Genomic DNA, 27389 nt, shown 5'->3' with positions numbered 1-27389 from the left:
TGAGGGTAAAGTCACCCTAAGTCCTGGTTCTGACTGAGGGTGACTTTAAACCCAACGGTGCCCTGGTGGTGCTGGATTTCCTCGTACAGCATGACCTGCTGGCTCTAATGATGGTGAAGGGCTATGATCAGGATCTTGTGAGTTGGGACACAGGCCTAAATCCCATGTTCTGCCCACCCCACGCCCCCACTGAGCTGGTACCTACCATGTACCAGACACTGTGAATGCCACCACTGCCATCCACCTCAGCCTGACAAGGCCCCTTGTCTATCTGTATTTATGCCCCTGTGTCTGTGTCAACCACAGACAATGCTGGGACATGAGAAAGAGACATGCAAGCTGGGGGCTTTTCAGCTTTTATTATAAAAAGAACATGATTCCGGCCCAGTTCTCCAAGTCACCAACTCAAAGTCTGACTTGGCCAGGGTCTCTCTGGCTGGGGGTGGGCTGGTAGACAGGTGCAGGGCCCTGCTCAGACCACTCAACATTTCATCTTCCCCTGCCCCAGGCTGAACACCAACAGATGTCTAAGTAGCTCTCGCATGTCCTCACTGGGCCTCGTTGAAGCGGGTCACCATTGTCTTGTGCAATGTTTCCTTGTAGGACTCGGTTGAGGTGACCCCGTAGGAGCTGCCTCGGGCACCTAAGCCAGAGCCCCGCACCCGAGTCTGGGCCTGTGTGAGGAAGGCAGGCTCGGTCAGGTAGGCTGGGGGCAAGGTGGGGCTGCAGCAGAGAGAAATGGAGGATGGAGAAGGGATCACAGGAGACTTGCCTCAATGGGTGTCACAATGCCCTGCTTCTTTCGGCCCAGGCCACTGCCCTCTTTCCAGCCCATGGCCTGGAGCATGCGACTGCCAATGTTGTCACTTCCCAGACCATCCCGGGTGGGCTGTTCAAAGTCCCTGCAGGTGACAGTAGTATAGTGTCAGTGACTGGCCTCCTGGCCCCAGGCCCCCCACCTGGCCCTGAGCACTCACACAGAGGCTGCAGACATGCCACCATACTTCCTCCTCTTGGGTTCTGGTGGCTCAGGGATTCCATACTTCTCTCTGCGTTCAGCTGCACGGTCCCGGTACTTCATTTGCTGAAAGTTTGTGTGTGTGTGAGAGAGAATGGGGGAGCTGGTCACTAATGGCAGGATATATGGGCACAGATGGGTTGGGGGGGGTCCCATGGGGAGCTGGATGTGACTTAACAGGTATGAGGTCCTGCGGGCAGAACATTATAGGCATGAGCAGCCAGTGTGGAGGAACTGGGAAAAAGCCTTGTAGGGGCAGGATGTACTCAGCTAATCAACTTGAGTACCAGTTGCCTGAGGGGATGGACACTTGACAAGGGACAGAGGGATAGAGCCTAGGAGTGGGTCATAACTTACCTCCATGTCGTTCTTCTCAAGTGCTTCTAGTTCATTTTCTGACAGGTGAGCTCGCCGGTGAATCTCAAGGTTTTGCTGCAAGAAGACAGGAGTGAAGTGGCTGGGCTGGGCTGGGTTGGGCCAGGACAAGCAGGACCAAGTTCCCTGGCAAACCTCCCTTAGTTACCTTGTGGAGCCCAGAGAGCTGCTGATGCCGGATGAGTGCCTCCTTGCTGGGGAACTGGCGACGGCAAAGCAGACAGGCCAGCTTCTGCCAGTCAGTGAGCTTCTCTTCCCGTTCTGGGCCCCCTCGCTCCTGCTCCTCCTCACTGTCACTCTCCCCACTGTAGGCTGCCACCAACCCTCGAGGTGGGCTCTGTAGAAGATGGAAGGGCATGGAAGGTCAGACCTGTTAAAATCAGAGACACTTCGCCCCTCTTTCTGCCCTGGGCACTTACTGGGCGGTCATCACTGGCTAGTTTTGGGAGATCCATGCTGGTGTGCTGTCTCTCAGCGAGTGCTCCCTGAGATGGAAGGACACAAATTTAGGGATTCCACAGAGGGACATGATGGGGGGTGAGAAGTATAGATGGGTGGCCACAACACACCTTCTTTTCCAGGATGGCGTACCCAGCATCTGCAGTGGCTGACTCCCGCCTTTCATCATCTCTCAGGGAGCTGATGGGCTGGAAGCTGTTTTTGAAGTTTTCTTTTTGCTTGTTGAGACTGCGGGCCCAGCGTTCCATGTCCTTGGCAATCTAGGGGTAAGGGTCAGATAAGGCCCTCCCACCAACTTAGAAAACTTCTAAGAGCCTTCTTAGAAACCCACCAACTCCATCCATTGCTCACTGCCCCTGCAGCAGTCCACCTGGTCTTGCCCTGCACCTCAAGCAAGTGAGCTAGGCAGTGGTAAAAGCTTCCATTTCTCTGTCATACTGTCACCAGTGTTCATCAAGCCCCTCTCCAGCTGTGCCCCTATTCTCCTAACAGGCATCTATACTATTATGTTCCCTGTGCTTTCATTTTATCATTCTAAAATGCATAGGATGGCTTTCTCTGTCTACCATATTAATTTATATCTGTGATACTTTGCCACATTCCATATTATATAGTTTCTCCCCCAGGCACACCACCATTTTTAGAATTTACCAGATCATCAAGTTCTTGCTTCTAAGGGCTGCACTCAGACTGTCATATTCTTTCTCTACAGATACTGAGGCTGCCTCCAACTGCCCACTACACAAAACACTGCAATGCCCGTTTCCTTCCTGCTCCTTACTGGGCCTGAGAGAAGTTCTCTGAGACATATCTACATGTAGTCATGGACATACTCCCATGAGTGGTGTGAGCCCAAATGAGTATGCATGTCCACACCAGCACACACTTCCACCAGCAGTGAAGAGTTCCCACTGGGGGACAGAAGAGCTGACAAAGCTCATGTGGATAGCACTGGTCACCTCAGGGAACTGTCTGGCCCTGCCCTGTACTAAGGAGACTGCCCTGGCTCAAGGTCATGCAGCAAAGGACAGAACTAGACCAGAAACCTGGTCTCCCTTGAGCAAAACTACTGCCCATGTACACATCCAGCCTGCACCCTATTCCCTTAGCAGTAGAGGTAACAGATGGTAGAAATGTACTCCTCAGAAGACACGGAATAGCCAGCCAGTGACTGCTGGACCTTGGTGATCACCTGTTGGGCTGTCTTAGTCTTGTGCTTCTCCTTCTTCTCTTTGCCCTCTTTGGAAGGTGCCCCTGTCTCCTTATGCCCATCCGCCGACTGCTCCAGGGCAGGAACGTAGGTCCGCCTTTCCCCATCCCAGTACAGGTACTGCTGGCTCTGAGCATTGTAGTAATACTGGGAACGGGGGGCGGGGATAGAAGGGGCATGAGGGAGGACCTCAAGAAGGGAAACTGCAGACCCCACCTGTTCCCTGGGCTGCCCCATCACCTGGGAGTTGGGATCATAGTAGAGGCCAGTCTGAGGATCATAGTAGTAGCCAGATGTCTCATCATACTGGTAGGTGGAGACGTCAGGAACAGCTGGGAGATGGTAAGGGGGGGGTCAAACCCCTCTGTTTTGTTAAGGAACTTCCCACCGCCCATCCGCAGGCCAGGGCTACTCACGGTACTGGCTGTAGGACTCCTGGGCAGTGGGGCTGGTGGCTGGCGGGAGGGCAGAGCTGGGATGGGTGGGGCTCTGGAGCTCAGATTTGAGCACAGCAGGTGACATGATGGTGTATGACTAGTCATGGGGCCAGACAGGGGAACAGTGCTCAGTGTCTGCTGATGCCCACCATGCCCACCCCCCAGGATCTCCCTCAAGCTCCCTCACCTGGCTGTTGGCAGCAGTGCCCTGGCTGCCGCTCACCTCAGCTGTTGACTGCTGGTAGATGCCAGGAGTGGTACCAGGTTGGGCACGGGAGAAAGCCTGAAGTGACACAGAATCTGCTCCGGGCTCTAGGGAGGCCTCGGCACCTGGAAAGGACAGGGAGAATGCCTGTGAGTGGTGGGGCCCAGTACCCTATGCCTGCTGGCCCCCACATGGGATTGAGGGGAGATGCTGGGGCTCACCTGCTCCGGCTGGGTCCCCTTTGGTTCCAGTGATGCCAGGGCCCTTGGTGCCCTTGAGGTAGCCATGGGCATAAAGGGAGGACTCTGTGCCCTGGCTGCTGCCATAGCCCTCATCCTGTTGGTAGTAGCTGTAGTCGACCGACGGCTCCTCGGCGGTGGCCCAGGCACTCTCCCCACCCTGGGAGGCCTGAGGGGTGGGAGGGGTTCATTAGCAGAGGAGGGGACACAGGAGGAGGGTAACCTGCTAAGAGTCGGCTGCCCAGAGGTGAGGCTAGTGCCTGACAACAGAAAGCAAGCAGCCCTCAGACAAGCAAGACGAGAGGGCTGCCTCACCATAGCAAAACAGGGCAGCAGCAAAAACAAGACAGAACAAAGATGCATGCCAAAACGCTCCCAGGGCTGACACTGGTACATTTCTTGTGTGGAACATGTGCTGGGCATCAGACTAAGAGAAATAGCATCCTCCCCTTCTTTAGTCTAATTTCCCAATTTTCTTTCAGCCACTTATATATTCCTTTTTATTAAAAAAGTTGTAGTTAATTCAGGATGATAAAATAACCACCAAACAGGAGAGAAAGCCAGCCACAATGGCTTTTAAAATGAAAGCCTGGAAGGTGACCAGGAAGGGAGCAAGGTCCCCAAGAGCCCACAGCAGCCACTGTGAGAGGGTTTTGGGTCCACGGGAAGCCAAAATTGCAAGCCAGTCCTCCTGTTCACAGAGAGGGTGCAAGAGGATTGAGGTGGCTCAGGTATCAAGATGCTGAGGCGGAGAAGAGTCTTTGAGTACCTGTGAGATCGCCCACTGGGCCGCAGCAATGGCAGTGCTGGCCACAGAGGCAGCATTGATGCGGCTGCCTTCGTTGGAGGCCATGTCCCTGGGGAGGATGTCAGAGACTGGGAGTGAGATGGGGGCCCCCAGCTGGGGGACAAGCTGGGAAGGGACTCAGGTGGGGCCCTGACCTCTTAGAACCCTTGGCAAACTCAACGTTGATGGTCTTGCCATCGATGGTGAGCGGCGGGTGCAAGGCCTGCAGGATCTGTAGCAGCTGGGCTGCTTCCTGGGGGAGGAGGGGAGGCAGGGGCAGAAGGGTCAGGCCCGGGGAGGTCCCCGGCTCCATTGCCCCATTGCCAGGCGTGGGGCCGCGGTGGGAGCTAGGGTCAGGGTCCCTCCTCCCCACCCTGGGGGCCGGGACCCTGGTTGCCCGGCCCCCCCTGTGCCGCCCTCACCACGATGGTGGAGAGCTGGATGAAGGCGAAGCCACGGTTCAGTTGGGTCTGCTTGTCCTTAATGACGCGAACATTGGAGGAGGACAGCACTGCATAGGGTGCCAGGGCCCCCAGGATGGAGTCCATGGTGCTGTGTGGGTTCAGGTTGCGCAAAATGATGGCTGCAGGAAGGGGCCCAGCATTAGGGGGCACTGGTGATACTCTGCTCCAGCCCTGCCCTCTGGTGGCTCCCCACTGCTCCCTCTCCTCTGGCCTCCACATCTTTGCACCTGCTTCTTCCTTCTGCACAAACTCTGCTTGTCAATTCCAAGTCCCAGCTCAGTCATTCACCTGCCGAGAACTTCCCAACACACCCCCAAAGTCAAGCCTGGTCATGCTCTTCCCTTGCTGTCCCTGTATCACCTGCCTATCCCCCTACTCATCAGAGACCCCTGGAAGGACTAAATCCTAGTCACCATCATCTGTCTGGCCTTGGAGAGCCCAGTCCAGACATCCTAGGGCAGGGACCAAGAAGGAATGAACAACTGACTCACTGTCGTTGGCATTCTCTGAGCTTGGCTCTGAGCCCTGTGACAGGGATTGGGAGGCCAGCACTCCCTGGGCCTGGTAGGGCTGTGGCAAGGGGAGCAGGCCCTGGCTCAGCTCCCGTCCACCCAGTGGCAGCGTCTGCTGATCCAGCCTTGCGCCCAGGGGCAGCTTCTGCTCTGCCTCTGTCAGGGAAGGCAAAAGATAGAATAGTGACAAAGGGGAGGCTCCAGGGTTGGTCACCCTCCTCCCAGAGCACTGGCCCCTCCCCCTTCTCCCCCCTCCCACCAATGTCCTGGGGCAGAGGGGAGGCATGAGGGCCTCACCTGACTTGGGTACACCACATTTGAAGCACTTCTCGCGGCGTTTGAAGTTCTGGACGCCACACTGTGAGGCACAGGCCAGGCCGTCAGAGGGGGCGGGGCTTTCCATTATGCCCTCCAAACATGGATCCAGAGATCCCCCAAGGAAGCCCATCACGTCCCAGGGAAGGGAGGTCCCAGAATCAGGGGAGGCAGGGGGCTCTGGCTGTCATTCTTAGGCTTGTGAAATTCCCCTTTATCTGGTCTCAAATTTGTCCTCAGTGCCACCCCCTCATCTCAGGAATCAACAACTTCCCTACCCATTAAACTGCTGGCTCCTCTGAGGTACTCCCTTTAGTATGTTCCTCTTCCCGAAACTTGCTTCCCTCTTCAGAAATAAACCTCCAATGTTTCTATCCCTAAATGCCAGGAGTCCCTATCTTGCCAGATTTCCACCTCTCCTTTATCTCAAGGGCTAGATTGGATCCTGCTGCTCTCAAGAAATTTGCCTCTGAAGACCCCCCCACCAGCTTCCACATTTCCCTCTGTTCCAGCATCAGATATTGAACACTGCTCCTATGCCAGGCTCTGCCCCGCATGGCCTACCAGCAGCAGAGAGGGGCAGGCTAGTCTGTGGGTATGGTCATCAAATGGGCTTGGGGAAGGCAGTGGGTGAAGAGGGCCACTGCTCACTCAGCTTGGGAAAGTCAGCAGGGATGTTTGATCTGGGAGACCCAGAAGTTTAGTTTGGTGTGGTTTTGCTGGGAAATGACTGCTAACCCAGGAAACAAGAAGTTTTCTAGAGCTGGTGTTGGAGGGTGAGCAGAGAGGCAAAAGCTGAGACTAGAGAGGAAAGGTGATACTAGGTTATGGAGGATGGTCCCACTTAAGCTCAGAGTTGTGGAAGAAGGGACATGGTCAGAGGTGGTTCTGAGGAATGTTACAGGTGAGAGGGTGGGAGAAAGAGGCAAGAGGCCAGCATACGAGAGGATCTGTGGTGACTACTTGGGGAAGGGGGTGAGGAATGGCCTGTATAATGGGAATGGCAAGGGAGGGTATTTCTATTATGGAATTGAGAGGACCTGGTGACCAACGGGATGTGCAGGGTAAAGAAGGGGAAAGTAGAGAATTCCCTGGTCTCAAGGAGTATCTGAAAATATAGTAAATAGAGAAGGGATGGAGTTCCACTGTCACTTTGTCCCTACCTCTCCAGAGACAGTGAATACCTGTCTTCTTATATTACTTTTTTTTTAAAGAAGCAGGCCCCAACTCCATTACTAGGCAGATTTCTTCTTGGGGAAGAGGGTCAGGGCCTCTGCAAGCCCTCAATCCTCCCCTAGGTCTAAGGACTGCCACTCAGCTGTGGAAGGTGAGGTTGGCCCAGGGAAGACCTGAACCCACGGGCCCTGCAATCAGGAGCAAGTCACAGCTCAAGGCTCACCCACAGTCCACCTCTCTTGAACCTCTCAGCTTTCTCTTTGGGAATATGACTGCAAAAGCCTACAGCTTGTATCCTCAGTCTCAGGTGGACATGGCTTTGTCAAAATGGCCTTCGAGTTTGGGTCACCTGCCATAGGCTCTCAGAACACCCTGTGCTTTCCTTCAGAGTAGAGCTGACATTATATGGTACTGTTGACCAGATGTTCTAAGTGTCAACTTCTCATCACTGTATTTTAATGAAAGTGAGGCAGAGAGAGGTTAAGGGCCCTGATCAAAATCGAGATAGATCTGGGAGAGTCTAATTTTAGCCAGTGTGACTCTGAGGTCCATATTTTACATACCACATTATGCCTCCACTGTCACTAGTTAATAATTTATATCAATATTAGTTGACAATCTATTGGGACTTCAGGCAAGATCATGCTTCATGAGGGCAGAGCCTGGTACACCAAGTAAAAGCTTAGTACACACTGGTGGGTAGGTGGGTGGCAAGGAACTGTGGCTATGTAAGCTGAGCTAGTCCTCCATGCCACCTCAGAGATCCCAGGGAGACAGGTCGCTACCACTGGTGTTGGTGCTGTTTCAGTCCATGGCAACTGCTGCCCACCATCCCTGTACCTTATTACACAGCCAGTCCTCATTGATCTTAGGCTTGGGGTCGCTGTAGTGCATGGACACCTTCTGGCCCAGGATATTGAGGGAGTGCTGTGGGAAAAACCAGAGCTGAGTGAGGCCCAGGCAGCAGTGCCCCACACACCGTTTCAGCACAGGAGAAGAGAGTGAGCGAGCCCTTCAGCTGGATGGATGAGGGACAGGGAACGGAGGGAGGTCGGAGAACGGACGAGGGAAGAAGGAAGGGAAGGAGGGAGGGAAAGCGCTGCAGCCCTCTGGCACAGCTGTTTGCTGCCTTTTCAGGGCGCGCGCGCACGCACACGTTAATACGCCACCAGGCACACAGTGCTGGGCTGACCGACGCTTGCCGGACAGTGGGGAAAGCCCCCCACTCAGCCATGACACTGTCAGGCCACACCCAGGGCCAGCACTACACAGGCTACACTTGGGATAAGGGGGGACGGGAGGGGAAGGAGAGAAGGGGTGAGAAAGAGAGAGAGAGTGCACACGCGCTAGTGCTGGAGAAGGGGAAAAAGAAAGAGCCATATTGAAAAGATGGAAGTTCCTGCTGGGAAGCTGTGTTCCCGTGGCTGGGTGGGTCCTGGGCCCACAGCACTAGCCTATGGAGCAGCAGAGTTGGTCCCAGGGCTGGCCCTGCTGAGCCCCCTTCCAGCACACCTGCCCCGCCTCCCCTGATGCTTCCCTTCAGTGCCGCACACCAGCGAGCCAGGCTCTGGGTGGGCAAGCAGAGCAGATCATTGGGTCTCTGAAGGTCCCAAAGCTGCTGGGTTGGGAGCCCATGCCACACTGAGGGAACAGGCTCCCTTCCTTTCTTGGCAGCATGGCTCCTTGCTGAGAGGGCAGGACTGCCCCAAGCATGGTGGGGCAAGTGGTGACTCCTGTGGTGGGTAGGTGCAGTGGGAGGAATGGGACAACCAGGTACTGGTGAATAAAACTATCACACTTGATTGGTACTTTAGATCAACAGAGCAGTGCTGGCCTCTTGTGTGGGAATCAAAGGACTGAACTCACATGTGGGGAGAGCTGGCAAAACAGGAGTTGCTAGTTAGTGTGCCAGTAGCTAAGTTCCCCCACCGTGGCTGGATACAGGAGTGCCTGAGACCGGAATGAAGTGCTGGCTCTGCCTAACCCCCGAGCAGGGCAGTCCCCCTGGGAGTGGGAACCTAGGTGGAAGACCCTCCCTGGTAGCTCTTTCACTGAAAGCTCAGCCAGGAGAGGTGAAGGGACAGAGCCAGTACCCGGTGGGGGAAGGGCAAGTGGTGAGCATGGGCTATTGATGGGCAGCCCAGTGGGTAGCGAGAGATGGGAACAGGAGATATTGAGGGTCAGGAAGGGGGAGAGAGGGGGTGGGGGGGATAGGACACAGGGCCACAGGGCAGGGAACTGTGTCCATAAGAATCAGGCGATGGGGAGCGCTCGATTACAAAGTAGTATTTGTTTGGGGGGGGGTTCAAGTGCGGCAAAGCAACCTGATTGGCTTCCATCCATCGTGTAGCGTCCTGCAAGTGACTAAACTCGACGAAGGCGAAGCCCCGGCTCTGACCTGGAGACAGCATTCAGATACAGACGCAGTGGGTTAGTCAACAGCTTTGGACACACGGTGTTCCTGGGGGCGGGACCCGAGGGGAGAGGATGGGGCAGAGAGGGAAGAGGGGGAGAGGAGAAAGGAAGAGAAAGTAGCAATCAGAGAGAAAGACCATGGGGTGGGAGGCAAGGTAGATGGCCGGGAGGGGCAGGAAAGAGGGTAGGAGGAAAACAGAACTAGAGAGAGGTAGATGGGTGGGGAAAGATACATACACACGCCAGCTGGGAAGACAGAGACAGAGAGGAGCTGGGAGGGAAAGGGTACAAGTAGAGGTCTGTCTCCAGAGAAGGAAGGAGGGTAGATGGGCAGGCTGCTGGCTCCACATGGGCCAGAATAAATAACTGAAGGGTGGGGCCCAGCACAAGGCCAGAGGAGCCCAGTAGGGGCCCTGTAACAGTTGTTAAATCCAAGGAACAAAAGAAAAGGTGGGCAGGGATACTCAGTGAGGCTAGGAAGGCTCCAGGCCCATCAGGAAGCTGGAGAGTTAGGGACCTTATGTCATCTTAGCCTTACCAAAGTGCACGGAAGGTGGGCCTCATAAGAGAGCCACCTCAAGGCCAAGCTGGAAAAAGTAGAGCCACCCATGGTCCAGGTCCTCCTAGACAGGAGAATGGGGGCCAGGATCGGCCAGACGGACCTTAACAAATCAGTGGGTGTCTGAGAGAAGTGCCCAGGGCCACAGAGGAGGCTGCACATGGGGCACCACTGTGGGTAGAGAGGCCAGAATCTTGGCAGCATGTGGTTTGGCTGGGGTGAACACAGGAAGACCTGTATGCTACCAAGAGAGGTTCTAGGCCTGGCCAGGGCTAGGAAAGGGACCTAGGGCTTGAGGATGCAGGAAGCAGCTCTACCTTTGAAGGTGTACACACAGAGAGGGCTTAGACATGGTGGGGCTAGGGGGTACATGCTTGATTTCCAAAAGAACCATTAGGATGCACAGAAGGATGGAATGGTATGGTGTGTGTGTGTGTGAGGGAGAGAGATACAGAGAGACAGAAAGAGATATGGAGGTGTGGGGAGGAGAGAGACTGAGATGGAGAGAGAAGCCCAGGCAGAGTAAGGCCCCACTGTATCTGCCTTGGGGAGCCTGGGCCAGAAATCCTGTAGAGATAGCTCCCCCCAAACCCCCTACTACCCTCAGGCCAGCTCCAAGCAGCCTACAAGAGGAAGGGAGGGGACAAGTAAGGCCAGAAGTCCTGGCTGCTCCTTGGGATGAGACCCACCCCCTGCCTCCCCTCTTGGGATATATGGGTGGAGCTGTGCCAGACCTACTTTCTGGTCAGATGCTCTTATCAGAAAAATGTAGGGGGAGAGTGAGGGCAGGGGAAGGAGGAGTAAGGAGAGGGAAGGGAGTACCTTGGTAGGGGGTTACCATCTCAGACACTTAGAGTCCCAGAGAGGAGGTTCCCTGGAGCCTGGCCCCGGCCCTGCCCCTCGAGAACACACAGCTCAGCTCAGAGCTGCACCTCCTCCCCAAGAGCCCCTTGAAAAAGGTTGCTGGCCAGAGCTGTGAGGAGAGTGGGATGAGGGGGAGAAGAACAGGGGTACCCCAAGCTGCCCATTCCCAGCTCTGGCAGGAAGACAGGGTAGGGAGGGTACGGAGGAGGCAGAGGCAGGAGGAAGACTTGGTGGTGGAGGCTGGCCAGCAGAAGGGGAGGCACTGGGAACGAAAGCTCACCTGAGGATTTGTTCCGCATCAGCCGGACTTCCCGTGCTTGGACACCATGGGACTGCAGCTGGCCACGGATCTGTATGGGGAGATACAGTTTGGGGCAGGCTCAGCACAAGGCGACTGCTGGGTAGTTGAGGCCAGCTGGAGGCCTTCAGGACCCCGAGGAGCCATCGGTGATGTACACACACCATCTCCTCTTTCTCTCTCTCAGGGCTTTTCCCCAACTGACCAGAGCCCCAGACCCACACCAATACCCAGTCTCAGCTTTTGGGCCCAGACTTGCAGAGTGAGACAAATGAAGAAAGGGGCATGATGCAAAGTGAAGCATGGCAGCATGATGACCCCTGGGGGCAGAGAACAATAAGAGAGCAAGTGAGCCTACAAGTCAAGAATGGTGGGCAGGGGCAGTCTGACAACAGGCTTGGTGCAGCCACAAAGCGAGGAAAATTGGGATGCAATTCTGACCCTTTGCAAAGGGGCTGCCCTCTGCTTGCATCAAATGAGACCTATGACACAGATACAAAACTGGGAAGGAGTGGTGTCTGAGCAAACCCAAATCGTGTGTCCTAGAACCTGAGTAGAGCAGTAACTTGGAGCAAAGACAACATGGCATGGTTGTGAGATTTGGAAAGCTTCTTGGATGAAGTAAGCCAGAGGGAAGCTGCAGATGCAATTCGGGATTTGAACCAGGTAGGCAGGGTCTCTAGGCCAACGGTGCCTGTTGCAAAAGACTGGGAGTGTGTGCTGGGCATTCTCTGGCAGCACTCTTAACGCCTGTGGGCCTCAGTTTCTTATCAGGTTAACTAGCAGACAGGAGTGTAAACATATACACAAACACAAACATGTACACACAAGAGGATGAAAAAGAAAGGCACATGAGATTATCTGGACCACAAACACTGAGGAAGGACTCAGGAAACAGCAAGAATTTGGGCTCCGGGCCCTGCTGCCCAGTTTCAGACCCCAACTTTGCTCTGCCACTCACTGCCTGTGAGACCTGGGGCAAGTCACTTCACTGCTGGGGACCTGGCTCCCTCATCCATAGGATGGAAATTAAGAGAGTACCTTCCCTGAGGGGTGGCTGTAAGGATTGAATAAGACCTGGTATATGGCCCAATCTGTGATAAATCCTCAAGAAATGTCAGCACTCAGCTACTGTCTGACCCAGCACAAAATAGGTGACTCAGACTTGAGGGCAGCCGGCAGGTTTCATAGGAGAACTGAGCAGAGAATTCACAGGGAAGGGGGTTGGCAGGAAGGAGGAGGAGAATCAAGAAGGCTATTCTAGTGGCCCTCTTGGGGTTTTACTGGGGCTCCTTAGGGGAAGTCTGTAGGAGAAGAAAATAGGAGAAAAGGGAGAAAGATAGAAGGGAACACCATGAAAGAAAACAGCATGAAGAGACTCATAGTGGCAGTAAAGGAAGTCAAAGAAAAACACAAGGCTTTGTGGCCAGGCCACTGGGGAGATCTGATACAGGTGAGAAAGAGGGTGGGGGGGGTGCGGTGAGAATAAAACCTCAGAGAAAACTCATGGGAACCCTCTCCAGCCACATCATCTCTGCCACCAGCAATACCCAGCATTGGGCTTGGCCATGGTCTGGCCCTAGAACAACATATGCAGAATGGATGAAGGACCAGTGGACTGTGCAGAAGGAATGCTGTTCCCTCCCACACCCACCATCAGCAGCCCCTTGTAGGCAAGCCAACCTATCCGACACTCCTCCCTGCAGACCAGGAGACAAGGCCTGCCCAGAGAACAGATCAGTGCTAGGAGACAGGAGCTGGTGGGGAGAAGGGATGAAAGATGCTGAGGTCGGGGGGTGAGGGAGAAGTTGGGGGCCCTGGAGGAGACCCAGCCTGGCCTCTGCTCTGCCACCTGCCCAGGGCCATGGGGGGCACGTACGTCATCCTCAGTGGCTGCCTGTGGCAGCATCCTCAGCATGACGATGTTACTGGCCTTCTCCTCCTCCTCCTCCTCATCCTCCTCCTCCTCCTCCTCCTCCTCCCCTTGCTCCGTGCGATAGTCCTGGTCCCGATAGTCGCCGTCTCGGGGGAAGCCTGGCGGGCCGGTGGGGCTGTGCCTGTGCCTCCGCCGCCGCCTACGCTGAGTCTCAGAGCCTGGGGAGGCCTCGTAGGAATCCTGGCCAACAGAATGAGATGAGAGACACCAGACAGGCAGTCAGTCTGGGGTGGGCCTAGGGGTTGGCCACTGGCTCTCTGAGGCAGGCAGGCAGGCTCTGAAAGCCAGGGGTGAGCGGGCTCTGGCTAAAGGCTCAGGGTAGGCAGGGTTGGTAAGGCCTGTACTGCAACCCTTCTGGGGCAGGAAATTCTCCCTGGGATGATTTTGGGGGCTACCTTTGTGGGGAGTGGGGAGAAGCCGGTAGCAGTGTTGGTGTGGGGAAGGAACTCACAGACAGGTGGCCAGACACTGCTTAAATCTCCTTGAGAAGAGACAGTCCGAGGTGGGCACACTAACTCTCGCCCTCTGTGTCTCCCCCCTCCTCCCTAGCCAGCTCAGCTAGTACATGCACAATTGTTCCTTGTGCCACAAAAGGCCACACATCACTTGTGATTCCTAGCCTGGGCACGGGCCCTGCAACCAAGTTGTGGGTACAGGAATAGCTGAAGATCTCAGCCAGAGCTAGCCAGCAGAGACTGGCAAATGTGCAAGGCCACAGCACTGCCTCCTGGTCCCTAATCCTCTCTGCCTGGCCAGTCCATCATCACCAGACTCCCTCTTAACAGGGTGTGGTCACTGGCTTCCTGAGTGTTGCCCAACCCATCTTGCCAGGACTAAGCGGGCCAGGCCTGGGTCCACACACCTCCCACCCTCAGTGGGGAACAGATAATTCAGTGCTCCACTCCTGTTCTTCCCAACCCAGCTAACACTGGGGAAGCTTGGCTACTTACCACAGGGGTTTCTGCATTGGACCCCTCCCAAAGGGAGGCTAGCAACCCATATTCTGCCCCTCCAGAGCTGAGATTGCAAGAGTACCCTTCCCATCCTGCCAAATAAGAGAGCTGTCTGCTTGCTTTGACCAGGGCCCCAACTGCCCCTTCAAACTGGGGTATCCCTAAGGCAAAGCTGCTTGTTCTCCTCAGCTGGGTGCTCCCTGATGGTGTGTATCATGCCTCCCTCCTTAGGCCAGGGCCAACTACCCAACATGGGATGTGGAGGAGAGGTCTCAGGGGGTCTTTCCCTTCTGTCTAAGGGCTCTGCCACCATCAGGAATGCACACAGCTGGTCTCCCAGAGCTGCTTTGCTTAGTGATAACCAATTTCCTAGTTGCCCCCCCAACCTTAGACACTGAGTGCCACTTAATAGGCTGTTTAAGAACCCCTTAAACAGCCTGTCGGCTGGTAGCAGACAGTATAGGGCTTGTAGTAAACTATGGACCCAAACTGAATACTGGGGGAAAAGGGAGAGAGGTGGTAGTTAAGGGCCCTCAGAAGTACAGAGCCAAGCATATGAAGTCAGGGAGACCCAACTTGGGAGAGGAGCCCACAGAGGGGGAATGGGGACAGACTCTCCAGGTGAGGCAAAGCCACTGAGCACAGTCCAAAGGCACGGGAGCTGAGAGCTACCTGCAGTCAGATAGAGGAACTACAGGAGCTTCCCCCCGCACCCCGCCCCAAGGCCTGATTGGTCCTCTTGCCCTCACCTCTGCACTCTGCTCCTCAGATGAGTCGTCATAGTCGTGCTTGCCCTCCTGGCTGCCATACTCTCGGGGGTATGACCGGTAGTCCATGTCCCGGTAGTCGTGATCCCGGCTGCGGTTCTCTCCATTGTCATCTTGGGAACGGTCTGTGGCTCCATAGCGGCCAGTCCTGTCCCCACGACCACCTCTGGGGGAACAAGGATGTGAGGGATCAGAGGGCAGTCCTTTCTGAAATGTGCAATAGGTGAGGCTGACCCCTACCCACTCACTCTTTCTAGACCCTCAGTCCCAACCACCGACAGGGGTCCCTAAATCATGACCCTGTGGGGTAAGCAAGCTCCCAATTCTCACAGATCCAATCCACTTCTCTCCTTCCCTCCCCGACCTCCCCAGTCCATGCTGTCATCATTCACTGAGCCCTTGGGTATGGACTCCTGACCTCCACTCAGGAATCCCCCAGTTCATCCTCTACACCCCAAATGTGAGTGAGTGCTCTATAAGGAAAAGCCCACTGAGCCCAACTATATCACTCCCTTCACTGGCTCTCTCTTCTTCCTAGAAGAAAACACCGAAATGCTTGCCAAGATCTTACAAGGTCTGCAGGGTCCTGTGGGCCAAGGTCCCTGCTGACCTCTCTCCACCTCATTGTGCCCTGTGCCACCTTGCCCCTGTGTTTCAGTCACCTTGCTAAAACTAGCAGCTGTTTTGTTAAAATTTTTCCTACTGCAATAACTGTAAAGTGATAAATGCAAAGCTGACTTAATATGCATTTCTTTGGTGATTTAAAAAACTACTGGACTGAATTCTGGAAAATGAAGGAACCACACCCATTTGGTTTAATGCCCTAGTCCCCAAAACTTGGCCTAGTGCCTAGTATTCAGTAGGTAAACCATAATTATTTTTTGGTAAAATAAAGACTAAAAAAGTATTCTATAAGCAACTAATACATGTTTACTTAAAACAAGGAAAAACAGACACCATATAGACTACTATAACAGGCGCCCAATCCTGGTCAGGAACAACACTAGCAAGTCTATTATTAGCATTATTATTAACATCTAAGATACTAGCTAAAACTACTAAACAAAGGAATGAAGAGACTAAAAGCTGTAAAGGAAAAGGTAAAATCACCATTATTTATAAATGATATCAAGAAATGCTTGCAAAGAGAATCTACTGAAAAATGATTACAAATAATAAATCTTTAATGATGCTAGGTACAAAATTAATATGCCAAAATAAATACCTTGTCTGGATTCAGAGAGTCACTGTTTAGATCCCAAGTATAACTGCATTGAGAAGATTACCTAGACATGCGCAAGATCTTCACACATATAAACTTCACACATATAAACCAGGATACATTTGAAATGGGTCAATGATTTAAATAGAAGAAATGAAACATTAAAAATAGAATAAAAAATAGGGTGAATTCCTTCATAATCTTGAAATGGGGAAAACTATAACCCAAATCCAACAGCCATGGAAAAGATAATTAAATCCAACTACAGAAAACCAAAACACATCTGCTTGGAAAAAACAAAAACCACCATATGCCAAGTCAAGACAAACAATAAACTGGGAAAAATACAAAAGGAAATAGAAAAGGAACAGAATTCATAGTAGAGAAATACAAATGATTTCTATTTGAAAAGATGCTCTGAGTCATAATGAAAGATGAAAATTAAAACTACACTGGATAGACCATTTAAAAATAAACATTTAAAATTTACTTTTGTGTACTTTTCTAAATCATTGTTACTGTGGTAAAATACACAGAACAATCATTAAAAGTTTTTTCCAATTTATTAATTTGCGAGAGAGGGGAGAGGGAGAGAGTCAGAGAGGGAGGGAGAGGGAGGGAGAGAGAGGGAGAGAGAGGGAGAGGGAGAGAGAAGAGAGGAAGAGAGAAGGAGAGAGAGAGAGGGAGAAGGGGGTGTCGGCGGGGGGAGAGAGATGAAACTATTGTTCCACCTATCCATGCATTCACTGATTGACTCCTGTACAGACCAGGGATCAAACCCACAACCTGGGTGCATCGGGACGGCACTCCAACCAACTGAACAACCCAGCCAGGGCTCATTTTCATCATTTTTTAAAAAAAGATTTTATTTATTTATTTATTTTAGAGAGAGGAGAAGGAGAGAGGGAGAGAAACATCAATGTGCAGCTGCCTCTCACACATCCCCCACTGGGGACCTGGCCTGCAACCCAGGCACGTGCCCCAGCTGGGAATCAAACCAGCAATCCCTTGGTTCGCAGCCCACGCTCAATCCACTGAGCTACACCAGCCAGGCTCTTTTTCATCATTTTTAAGTCTTCAATTCAGTGGCACAAAGTACACTTACAACACTATGTACCCAACACCACTATTTCCAGAACCTTTTCATCATCCCAAACACAGACTCCATACTCATTGAACAATAAGGCCCTATTCCACAACCTCTATTCTACTTTCTGTCTTATTAATTTGCCTATTCTAGGTACCTCTTTTAAAGCAATCTTATACGTCCCTTTGGGTCTGACTTATTTCACTTGGCATAATGATTTCAAGGTTCATCAATGTTGTAAAGTATCAAAATTTCATTCCTTTCTATGGCTGAATATGTATGTCTGGTATGGTATACACCACATTTTGTTTATCCATTCATCTGTTAATGGACACCTAGGCTGTTTCCACCTACTGGTTGTTTTGGTTATCATGACTAATGCTGCTATGAACACTGGTGTACAAGTATCTGTTTGAGTCCCTGCTTTCAATTCTTTTGGCATATACCCAGGAGTGGAATTGCTGGATTATATGGTAATTCTATATGTAATTTTTTGAGGAACTGCCAAACTGTGTTCCACAGTGGCTGTACTATTTTACATTCCCACCAGCAATGCACAAAAGTTCCAATTTCTCTACATCCTCACCAACAGTTGTCATTTTGCACCTTTTCATGTGCTTATTGGTCATTTGTATATATTCTTTGGAGAAATGTCTATGCAAGTCTTTGTCTATTTTTGAATTGCGGTTTTCTGTTGCTATTGTAGAAGTTCTTTATATATTCTAGGTGTTAATCCTTTACCAGATACGTGATTTGCAAATATGTTCTCACTTTATGTGGATTGTCTTTTCACTCTTTTGCATAGTATCCTTTGATGTTTCTGAAAGATTCTAATCTTAATGAAGTCCAACTTATTTTGAAATAATTTCAGATGTACAGAAAAGTTCAAACTTAATAGAATTCTAGTATACCTTTCACCCAGCTTCCTCTAATGTTAGTAGAAGAACTACAGGGTATAAAACTAAGAAGTTAACTAAGCCAGGAATTTTCATCTCATGGCACGCATACACTAATTACTAAAATTCTACAGCACACTAAAAAGTGTATTTTTGCCAACCTGACAAAAAATGAGTATAATTTTGATTCATTCACTTCAGATGTCTATCGTTGTGTTGGCTGTTGTCATGTTTTATTAGAATCTAAGGGAAAAGAGGTCAGTGCCCCTGACTGAATAGTCAGGTACTGCATGTTTTAAAAATTCTTATGGCACAGTGGTTGAAAAATCATTGAACCAATGTATACACTATATTAGAAAATTTCACCAGTATTTCCACTACTATTCTCTTTCTGTTCCAAGATCAAATCGAAGCTGTTGTATTGTATTTAGTCATCATGCCTCCGTAGGTTCCTTGTGCCTATGTAAGTTTTTGGCCTTGCTTTGTGCATGTATGTGTTTTTATTTTTTTAAAGATTTTTATTTTATTTTTTAGAGAGGGGAAGGGAGAAAGAGAGGGAAAGAAACATCAGTTTGTGGTTGCCTCTCACATGTCCCCCACTGGTGACCTGGCCAGCAATCCAGGCATGCGCCCCGACTGCGAATCAAACCAGCGAACCCTTGATTCACAGGCCGGCACTCAACCACTAAGCCACACCAGCCAGGGCTGTGTGTGTTTTTAATGACCATAACAGTTTTCAAGAGTACTGGTTAGGTATTTTATAGAATGTACCTCAACTTGGGTTTGTCTGATATGTTGATGGAGATTACAGTGTTCTGGAGAGAACATAGCAGATATGAGCTGCCCTTCTGGATTGCATTGTATCAGGGGGTACATGATATCAACATGACTTATCACTGGGGATATTGGCCTTGATCGTCTAGTTATAGGGGGAGGGTCTGTCAGGTTTCTTTGCTGTCAATTTTCTCTTTTTCCCTTTCTACCCTAGATTCTTCAGAAGCGAGTCACTAAGACCAGATCAGCCCACACTCAAAGAGGAGAGGAATTAAGCTCTACCTCCTAGAGCGATGAGTATCTACGTATATTATTTGGAATTCTTCTGTAAGGAAGATTAGGGATGGTATATTTTTAACTTAACAGATCTGCAAAAGTCCAAATGTTTGACAACAAACTATTGGCAAGGCTGTATGGGGAATATGCATGCTGATGTTGCTGGTAGGAGTGAAAATGGAACAGTCCCTATGGAGGGGAATTTGGCAATAGCTGGCAAACTAAAAATCTATATACTCTCTGACCAACAGTTCTTCTAGGATTTTAATGGACTGATATGCTTGCACGTGTACAGAAATGTTATTCACTGCAGCACTGTTTGTAACAGCAAAGGACAAGAAACAACTTAGAAGGGTCAGAAAAATTATCTTTAAAACAAAGACTAACGAGGGAGAGAGAAGCCCCACCAAACACTAACACATAGTATAAATATAAATGTGGGACAATTAAAAACATGAATGGACAGGTCAGTAAAATCAAATAGTCCACAGTACAAAAACACAATGGAGATTTAAAATAAACCAAAGGTTGCATTTCAAATAAACTCAGGGGTGGGGGAGCAGGGAGGGGAATGGATTAGTCAGTAAATACTACTTGTGATAACTAGCCCAGGGATAGGCAAACTATAGCCAGTGGGCCAAATCCAGTCACCTAAATAAAATTTTCTTTAACACATGTACACAATATTTACATATTGTGGCTGATAGCAGGTGGGTAGCTATGACAAAGACCATATGGTCTACAATACCAAAAATATTTACTATCTGGTCCTTCACAGCAAAAGTTTTTTGACCTTTGAGAAAAATGAAGTTGTTTATCTACCTCACTTCTTACACTAACTAAATTCTAAATGGATCAAAAATTTAAATTCTTGAATAGAAAACAAAAAAATATTAGAAAGAAAACACAGGAAAAAAATTGATCACCTCAAGAATGGGAAAAGGCTTTCTAAGCAAGACAAAAACCCAGAAGTCATAAAATAAAAAAGAAAACTAATAAATCTGACTTTGTAAAAATTTTAAAATATCTGGAGTGTAAAAGATACCACAAGTATGTGATAAAGCAAGTAGGGTAAAATGTTAATGGTAGAATCCAGTGGATGGATACAGAGGTGTTCACTGTAAAACACTTTCAACTTTGCTGTATGCTTGAAATTTCCTAAGTCTGAAATAACCATAAAGCTAAAAGATAAGTAATAAATAGGGAGAATAAAATGTTTCATTCATTTATTCATTCAACATGTATTAATATAACAACTGCTATGTGGCAGGCACTGTTCTAGGCTCTGGGGATACTGCTGTGAATGAAATGAAGTCCCTGTCCTTGTGAGCTTGGCTTGGAACCCAAATCATTCCCTTATGGTAAATGCCTCAATATGAAGTGGCTGCTATGAGTATTGTTAAGGTTTTTGATATGAACAATGTTGTTTTTATAAATGCTTACTAGAGGTACCCCTCAATATTTGAACTCTAGTCATTAGAATTTAAGAACTAAACAAATTTGAATAAATGTTCAGATGAAATCCTGAACTCTCTAATACTCAGCATCTAAAACCAAATAAATCTGATTATTAAACTCTTACTATCTAAATCCAGAAAAGGAACAGATTTAGATAGTAAGGGATACTTTACATTGGCCACAGAGCACTCTGACTAATCACTGTTCAAAGGCAGATACTGTTCATAATATACCTCTAAGAAGCTGGACTGAATTATAATATATGAGGATCTCCACAAAATGAGTAGAAAATGCCAAAATTGGCAGAAGTAGACAGAATGATAATCAAAAACTCAGGCCCCTTTAAAGGTAAGTTTTACCAAGTTTTCAAGGGACAGACAACTCTTATATAAGTTCCTCCAAAAAAGAGAAATAACAAAAGTTGCTGAATTCATGTCATGAGGCTACTTTGATTCAATGCCAGATAAATAGAAAAGGATACTATATGACCACTTCACTGACGGATACAGATGCAAATATCCTAAATACAGTATCTAATAAAGTGTGAATGTTTTAAAATATATATGTAACATTGCCCTGGCTGGTGTAGCTCAGTGGATTGAGCAGTTCAATTCCCTGTCAGGGCACATGCTTGGGTTGCAGGTCAGGTGCCCCAGCAGAGGGTGTGTAAGAGGCAATCACACATTGATGTTTCTTTCCTTCTTTCTCCTTCCCTTCCCCCTCTCTAAAGAAATAAATACTCTTTTTAAAAAACTCACACTTAAACAATATATATGTAACATTGCTTAAATAATTCTTCTGCCAAAAATTCATGAGTAAACATTAGAAAAAAACAAACTGAGAAACATCTGCAAAGTAACTGACCTGTACTTTTAAAAATGTATTATTTTTAATCATTTTTAATTAGTTTATTTTAAATTTTTTTCAGTTACAGTTTACGTTCAATATCATTTTGTATTGGTTTCAGGTGTTCTGTATAGTAGTTAGATAATCATATACTTTACAAAGTGTTCCCCCGATAGCTCCAGTACCCGTCTGGCACCATACATAGTTACCACAATATTACTGACAATATTCCCTATGCTGCACTTTATTGACCCATACTCTTGAAACATATCAAGGTTATAAAAGACAAAGAAACACTGAGTTCCAGATTAGGGACTAAAAATTCAAAGCAGCTCAATGCAATGGGAATGGATCCTGGATTAGGGACAGCTATATAGGACATTATTGGGACAAATGTTTATGACTGAATATGGACTTTATGTAAGACAAAGCATTGCATCAAAGTTAAATTTCCGGATATTGATTTCCAGATATTGGTTTCTGGATAGTGTAGTATGGTTATGGAGGGAAAAAGCCCTTGTTCTCAGGACATACATGCTGCAGTACTTAAGGGTTGTCTGCCACTAACTCAAAGGATTGTCAGGGGGCAAGTGTGGGAGCAGGGAGAGTGTAGGGGGAGGAGGAGGAGAGGAAGAGGAAAGGGGAAAGGTGACAAAGATGACAACATTCCCCAAATTAGTACATAAACTCAATGCAATCTCAATAAAAATTCCTGAATGTTTTTGAGGGACTTGGTAAACTTTTTATATAAAGCTCCACAGATGGCTCAATCAACTTTGAAAATTAAGGGCAAAGTTGGAGCTATTAAGACATTCTATGAAGCCATAATAATAAAAACAGTAAGGTTCTGGGATGGGAAGGAACAAGTAGACCAATGAAACAAATTAGATCACTCAAGACAGACCCACGTACATAAGGGAACTTGAAGTGAGGTACTACAAATCAATAAGGAAGAATGGACTATTTAGGAGATGGTACTGGGAAAACTGCCCACTATGTATAAGAAAATAAAACCAGAACCTACCTTATACCATATTCAAAAGTGGACTCTAAATAAATTTAAATTCCTGAATGAGAAAGATAAAACTACACAGTGAAAACAATCATTGTGACCGGAAGTAGGAACAGAGAAGATCCTGAAAGCACAGATTATAAGACAAAAAAGAGATAAATTTTAGCACACCAAAAGAAAGAACAAGTATTCAGCCTTGGGGGAATTGTTAAGCAAAAGGCAGCCAGCATACGCTAGCAGAGGTGTTCGACCTGCAGCCCATGGGCTGCATGCAGTCCAGCTTGGCTGTGAATGCAGCCCAACACAAAATCGTAAATTTACTTAAAAGATTATGAGATATTTTGTGATTATGTGTCACAAAGTATTTAATGTGTAGCCCAAGACAACTCTTATTCTAGTGTGGTACAGAGGTGCCAAAAGGTTGGACACCCCTGCATGGTGTCTTTGGGACCAATTAGAAGCAAAACACTAATATCCGCACGGCAATACAGACATATCTTTAAAAATGCAGGGCTGCTGGCTGGTGTGGCTCAGGGGATTGAGCACTGGCCTGTGAATCAAAGGGTCGCAGGTTGGATTCCCAGTCAGGGCACATGCCTGGGTTGCTGGCCATGTGCCCAGTAGATGGTGCTGCAAGGCAACCACACATTGATGTTTCTCTCCCTCTCTTTATCCCTCCCTTCCCCTCTCTAAAAATAAATAAATAAAACCTTTAAAAAATTGTTTAAATGAAGGGCTGCCCTGACTGGTGAGTGTCATGCCACAAACCAAAGGGTCACTGGTCCCAGTCAGGGCACAGGTTGCAGCTACAGTTGTGGGCCAGGTCTCTGACTGGGGGTGTACGAGAAGCAGCCAATCAATGTTTCTCTTGAACGTTGATGCTTCTCTCCCTCTTTTTCTCCCTCCCTCCCCTCTCTCTAAAAATAAGTAAAAATAAAATCTTATAGAGACTCAAAATAACACTAAATATTCAAGAACAATACATTTCAAACATGACAGAAAAGCTGCCCACAGCTATGGAAATTGGAAATAAAAAGGAAAAAATAAATATGGCAAGAAAGACCTTTGTACTGACCTATGTTAGAAACCTACTGTGAACTGGAAAAGTATGATTAACTCAAATCTCTGCATTTGAGGTCCTTTAAAAGCACCACCCCTCCAAAAAAAAAAAAAGAAAAAAAGAAAAGAAAAAACAGAAAGCCAGTGGCTTTATTTGATAATAAAGTCACCCACCCTAACTCAGAAACTGCCACAGAACACTTTCAGTGAATCCCATCCAAAATCAAATGCCTTTCAAAAGACATTTTAAAGAAGGTCAAGACTGACTAACACTGGATGATGGATGACCACATCTCAAATTTGGGCTCTTTTCAGAAAACAAATTATAATTCTACATTTTTAAAAGGGCCTGGTGGTAAAAGAAACCCTCTGTAGGACATTAAAAATTATTTTACAAGTATACTGGCTCTTTTTAAAAAGATTTTATTTATTTTTATAGAGAGGGAGAGGGAGGGAGAGAAACATCAATGTGCGGTTGCCTCTCACGTGGGCCCCACTAGGGGCCCAGCTGGCAACCAAGGCATGTGTCCTGACTGGGAACCGAACTGGCGACTCTTTGGTTCAGAGCCCATGTTCAATTCACTGAGCTACACTGGCCAGGGCTATGATGACTCTTAATAATGGCTTTCTGGGGGAGTTAGGTCTGCCTGCCTATATAATCCTAAAATGTAAGAAATAGATCACCTGCACTAGACTCAACTGAGTTGATGTACCAGGATGGTGAGGGGATGGCCTGGGATATCTTTATCAAGTGTCCCAATTGTTTCTTGATCTACCAGAGTTTAAAGATAACTGTAGGCGAGTTTTCCATTCCAAGACAAGTATCACACCAACCTCAGACTACCCCGACCCTGAAATCTCCCACTATCTGACCTGGCTTGCCCCATATTTGTCCCAGCAAATTCCTGACTCTGAAGGCACCACTCTCACCCATCCCTTAAACCCAAAGCCACAGCTCAAACCTCTCTCCTGAGAATCCACAGGCATTTACAACCTACTACGCATCTCTGCCTCTCCTCCCACAGTGGCTGTCCAGACTACAAATGGTACCATACACCTATCTTGGTCACCCAAACTGGAATCCTGGGTATCAGCCTCCATTCTTCCCTTTTGTTTGATCCCTTCCCACCCTTACAACCAACCATGACACCCATCCAACTGTTCTGGAATCACCTGTAAACTGTGGTCTTCCTTGTGAGACCCTGAGTAAAGAGAAGTCCGCAATCATATATGTCTCGTTCACCATGGCACTCCCAGAGCCTAGCACATAGGTTCTGCCTCACAACAGGTTACCAAGTAAATGCTGAAAAAAAACCAATCATCCGCTATACCGCTCTGCCTGGAAGCCCCCTCCTAGCATCTTCCTGGATCAATTCTCACAGCAGAAACAAGCCTAGGCTGTTTGGTCAAGGTAGAAGCAGGTAACTCACCGTCTTTCATACTCCATGTCCTGATAGGGCCTTCGGGGGCTGCTGGGGCCCCTCCTCAGCCGCTGGCTCCGTTTTACTTCCCAGCCACCCCTGCTGCTGCCACCATGATCTGCCAGCCTGGGTGATGCCTCCTGCAGGGACTCTGGGGAGAGAGGGAGGAAGAAAGAAGTCAAGGCAGTTGGGGCAGAGAGGGCCTCCCTGAGAAACCCTTATTGTCAGGTTTTTCTGCTATCTCTTAGCCCAGAGACATTGTTTCTTTACTCCTAGTGTTCCTGTGGACCAGAGCAGGAAGGCAGCCTCTACTTGGTCTGTTCCTTTCCTTTCCCCACAAATGTGAGGTTAGAACTCACTGCTCTAGAATGAGCAAGGCTTTCAGCAGACAGGGGACCTCTTGCAGAGACACCTGGTGGTACCACTCATTCTGTGATCAGGGCTTTGCCACCTGAAACTGGTAGACAGGTTCAAGCCTGGAACTATCTGCCTAGGAGAGCTCTTGGTCCTGAATGACTTGTTAGAGATCAGGCAAGACTTCACAACAGGACTCCCAGGCACCTATCAGGCTCCTACCATGGACACCCAGGTGCTATTTCATCCTCCCAACAAGGTATTTGCTGTCCTGTACAAGACAGCAGGAGACCATGAAAAGCTTAGGGCATGAGGGGCTAACTTGGCAATGAGACAGCTGCCGCCTCCCTGGGCTCCTGGCCAAAACCGCTTTGGCCCTCACAGGGCAACTGGCTCAGTCCTGAGTCCTGTCTCATGCCCAGCCAGGTCTCAAGGCAGCTCTCTCCCCAGGGCTCTAGGCCCAAGTTATTCAGAGGCAAAAGGAGTCCTTTCAGAGGCTGTTCCAAACCACTGTGCAATTCTACTGGCTTAGAAGGGCAGTCATTGTACCCAACCTTCAGGGCTACTGTGAGATCTAAGGAAGTCATGAGAGCCATGTGTCCTGGCCAGGAGTCACCAGGTAGTATCCCAGAATCTTCTGGCCCCACCCTTTGAACAGGATTTAGGCAAAGCCAGATGGTAACAGCACCTGTCTAACACCAGGTTGTCACCACACCTTTCCTCCATGTGGTGGCAAACACACCAATTTTCTCTTCCTCCTCAAGCCACCAGGGAACCAGAATTACCTGCTCCCAGATGGGTAAGAGTTAGAATCACAACCAGGGTCCCCAGCGGATAAGAGTTCATACAAAACCCTCAGTAGACTCTGGCATACACAACAGATAGGGGTTAGTCACAGACATGCACCCTGAACAACTATGGGCCAAAATCACAGACAGGAACCCAGAACAAATATGGGCCATAACCCCACACTTAGGCCTCCTTTCAATGGATGAACGTCACAGTCACAGATCGTCCCTCAAGAAGGGTCAATAAGTCACACACACATTCCTTGCATTCCTTCCTTATTCAGTAAGCAGGTTAGGGCCAGTCACAAGAAGATTCCCCATGGATAAGGACCTCTCCCAGAATAGTGACCCGAGTTAGAAACACACACTCCAAGGATAAAGACTAGGATCACACAGAGATTCTCTCTCCCTCCACTCCCAAGGACCTGAGCCACAGAACACTATCCCACAGACAGATAAGTACCAAAGACAGCACACCTCTCCCCTGTAGATAAAAAAAAATCAAAGTCTCAAGCATCCGCCTCCCCACAGATAAGTTCGGTGTCACATACAGCAAAGTAGCCCACTCCCATCTGTCTCTCCCTTCCCCCAACCCGCGTGCACCCATCCCTGCGTCCCGATCGCGCACGCGCCTCTGCTCTCAAAGGGGTAAAAAAAATTTAAGACAACCCCTCCCAGGCTCAGACTGTGCACGCATCCCTCGGTTGTGGTCCGCAGTCCTCCCTCTAACCTAGTCTACGCACCCCCAGCCTCTGGCCCCTTACCTCCGCCCCCACGACCAGCGTCGACGCTCACCTTCTCGGCTCGGGCTGTCAAGGGAGGGCTTCCCGACATCACATCAGCCCTCCGCCACCTCTGCCAACTCTCCCAGCTCAGCCGGTGCCGGTCCACGCAACAATCAAGTTCAAGGGTGGAGGCAGAAAGGCGGAGGGAGGGGGAGGGAAGAAGCGCCAAGCGCGCTGCCCTCCCCGGGAAACCCACTGCTGCCTACTTCCCACCGGCCGCAATCACCAGCACAAAATGGCGACCAGGAGCAGAGAACCGGCGCTTCCACTACCATCCACCTACTGAGGGAGCGCGCTCTGGCTGGCCGCGTCTATTGGCCGCCATCCGCCAAGGGCCAGCCCTGGGCCGCTCTGATTGGCAAGCGGCTGCCACCTCCCCACGCCCCGTGCCCCGTGTGAGCTCCCCCGCCCAGCGTCGAGGA

General features: G+C 49.4%; 1 protein-coding gene across 6 annotated transcripts; it reads right to left on the bottom strand.

The window, feature by feature from the left end:
• Positions 1-344: 344 nt before the first annotated feature.
• RBM10 (RNA binding motif protein 10) lies at positions 345-27265 on the bottom strand. 6 transcript variants are annotated; one of them, XM_045860551.1, is made up of 24 exons: positions 26947-27265; positions 25050-25191; positions 14972-15155; positions 13213-13449; positions 11316-11385; positions 9522-9595; positions 8038-8124; positions 6004-6064; positions 5686-5862; positions 5153-5313; positions 4886-4983; positions 4713-4800; positions 3926-4112; positions 3687-3829; positions 3479-3596; positions 3303-3394; positions 3045-3209; positions 1963-2112; positions 1813-1878; positions 1542-1730; positions 1376-1450; positions 978-1084; positions 773-902; positions 345-674 (listed from the first exon to the last, which is right to left on the bottom strand). In XM_045860551.1, the coding sequence occupies exons 1-24, from the start codon at positions 27014-27016 to the stop codon at positions 549-551; spliced, it is 2997 nt and encodes a 998-aa protein (XP_045716507.1). In that variant the 5' UTR covers positions 27017-27265; the 3' UTR covers positions 345-548. The 6 variants fall into 6 exon arrangements, with proteins under 6 accessions (XP_045716507.1, XP_045716509.1, XP_045716508.1 ...); XM_045860553.1 differs by having other exon boundaries at positions 3723-3829; XM_045860552.1 differs by having other exon boundaries at positions 5156-5313.
• Between the last annotated feature and the right edge of the window lie 124 nt (positions 27266-27389).

The sequence above is a fragment of the Phyllostomus hastatus genome, unplaced genomic scaffold, assembly GCF_019186645.2.
Source record: "Phyllostomus hastatus isolate PE091 unplaced genomic scaffold, TTU_PhHast_1.1 phas_scaffold_200, whole genome shotgun sequence".
NCBI classification, from domain to species: domain Eukaryota; kingdom Metazoa; phylum Chordata; class Mammalia; order Chiroptera; family Phyllostomidae; genus Phyllostomus; species Phyllostomus hastatus.
The sequence above is the reverse complement of the archived record's forward strand: the minus strand, read 5'-3'. Positions and strand labels throughout refer to the sequence as shown.

Bases quoted from the DNA above. Each gene is read 5' to 3' on its own strand.
- RBM10 (XM_045860551.1), bottom strand. From the start codon at position 27,016: ATGTCGGGAAGCCCTCCCTTGACAGCCCGAGCCGAGAAGGTGAGCGTC. The intron at 8,125-9,521 runs GTTGCTTTGCCG...TTTTTCCCACAG, and splicing joins GATGGATGGAAGCCAATCAG to CACTCCCTCAATATCCTGGG. The intron at 1,731-1,812 runs GTAAGTGCCCAG...CATCTTCTACAG, and splicing joins TAGCCAGTGATGACCGCCCA to AGCCCACCTCGAGGGTTGGT.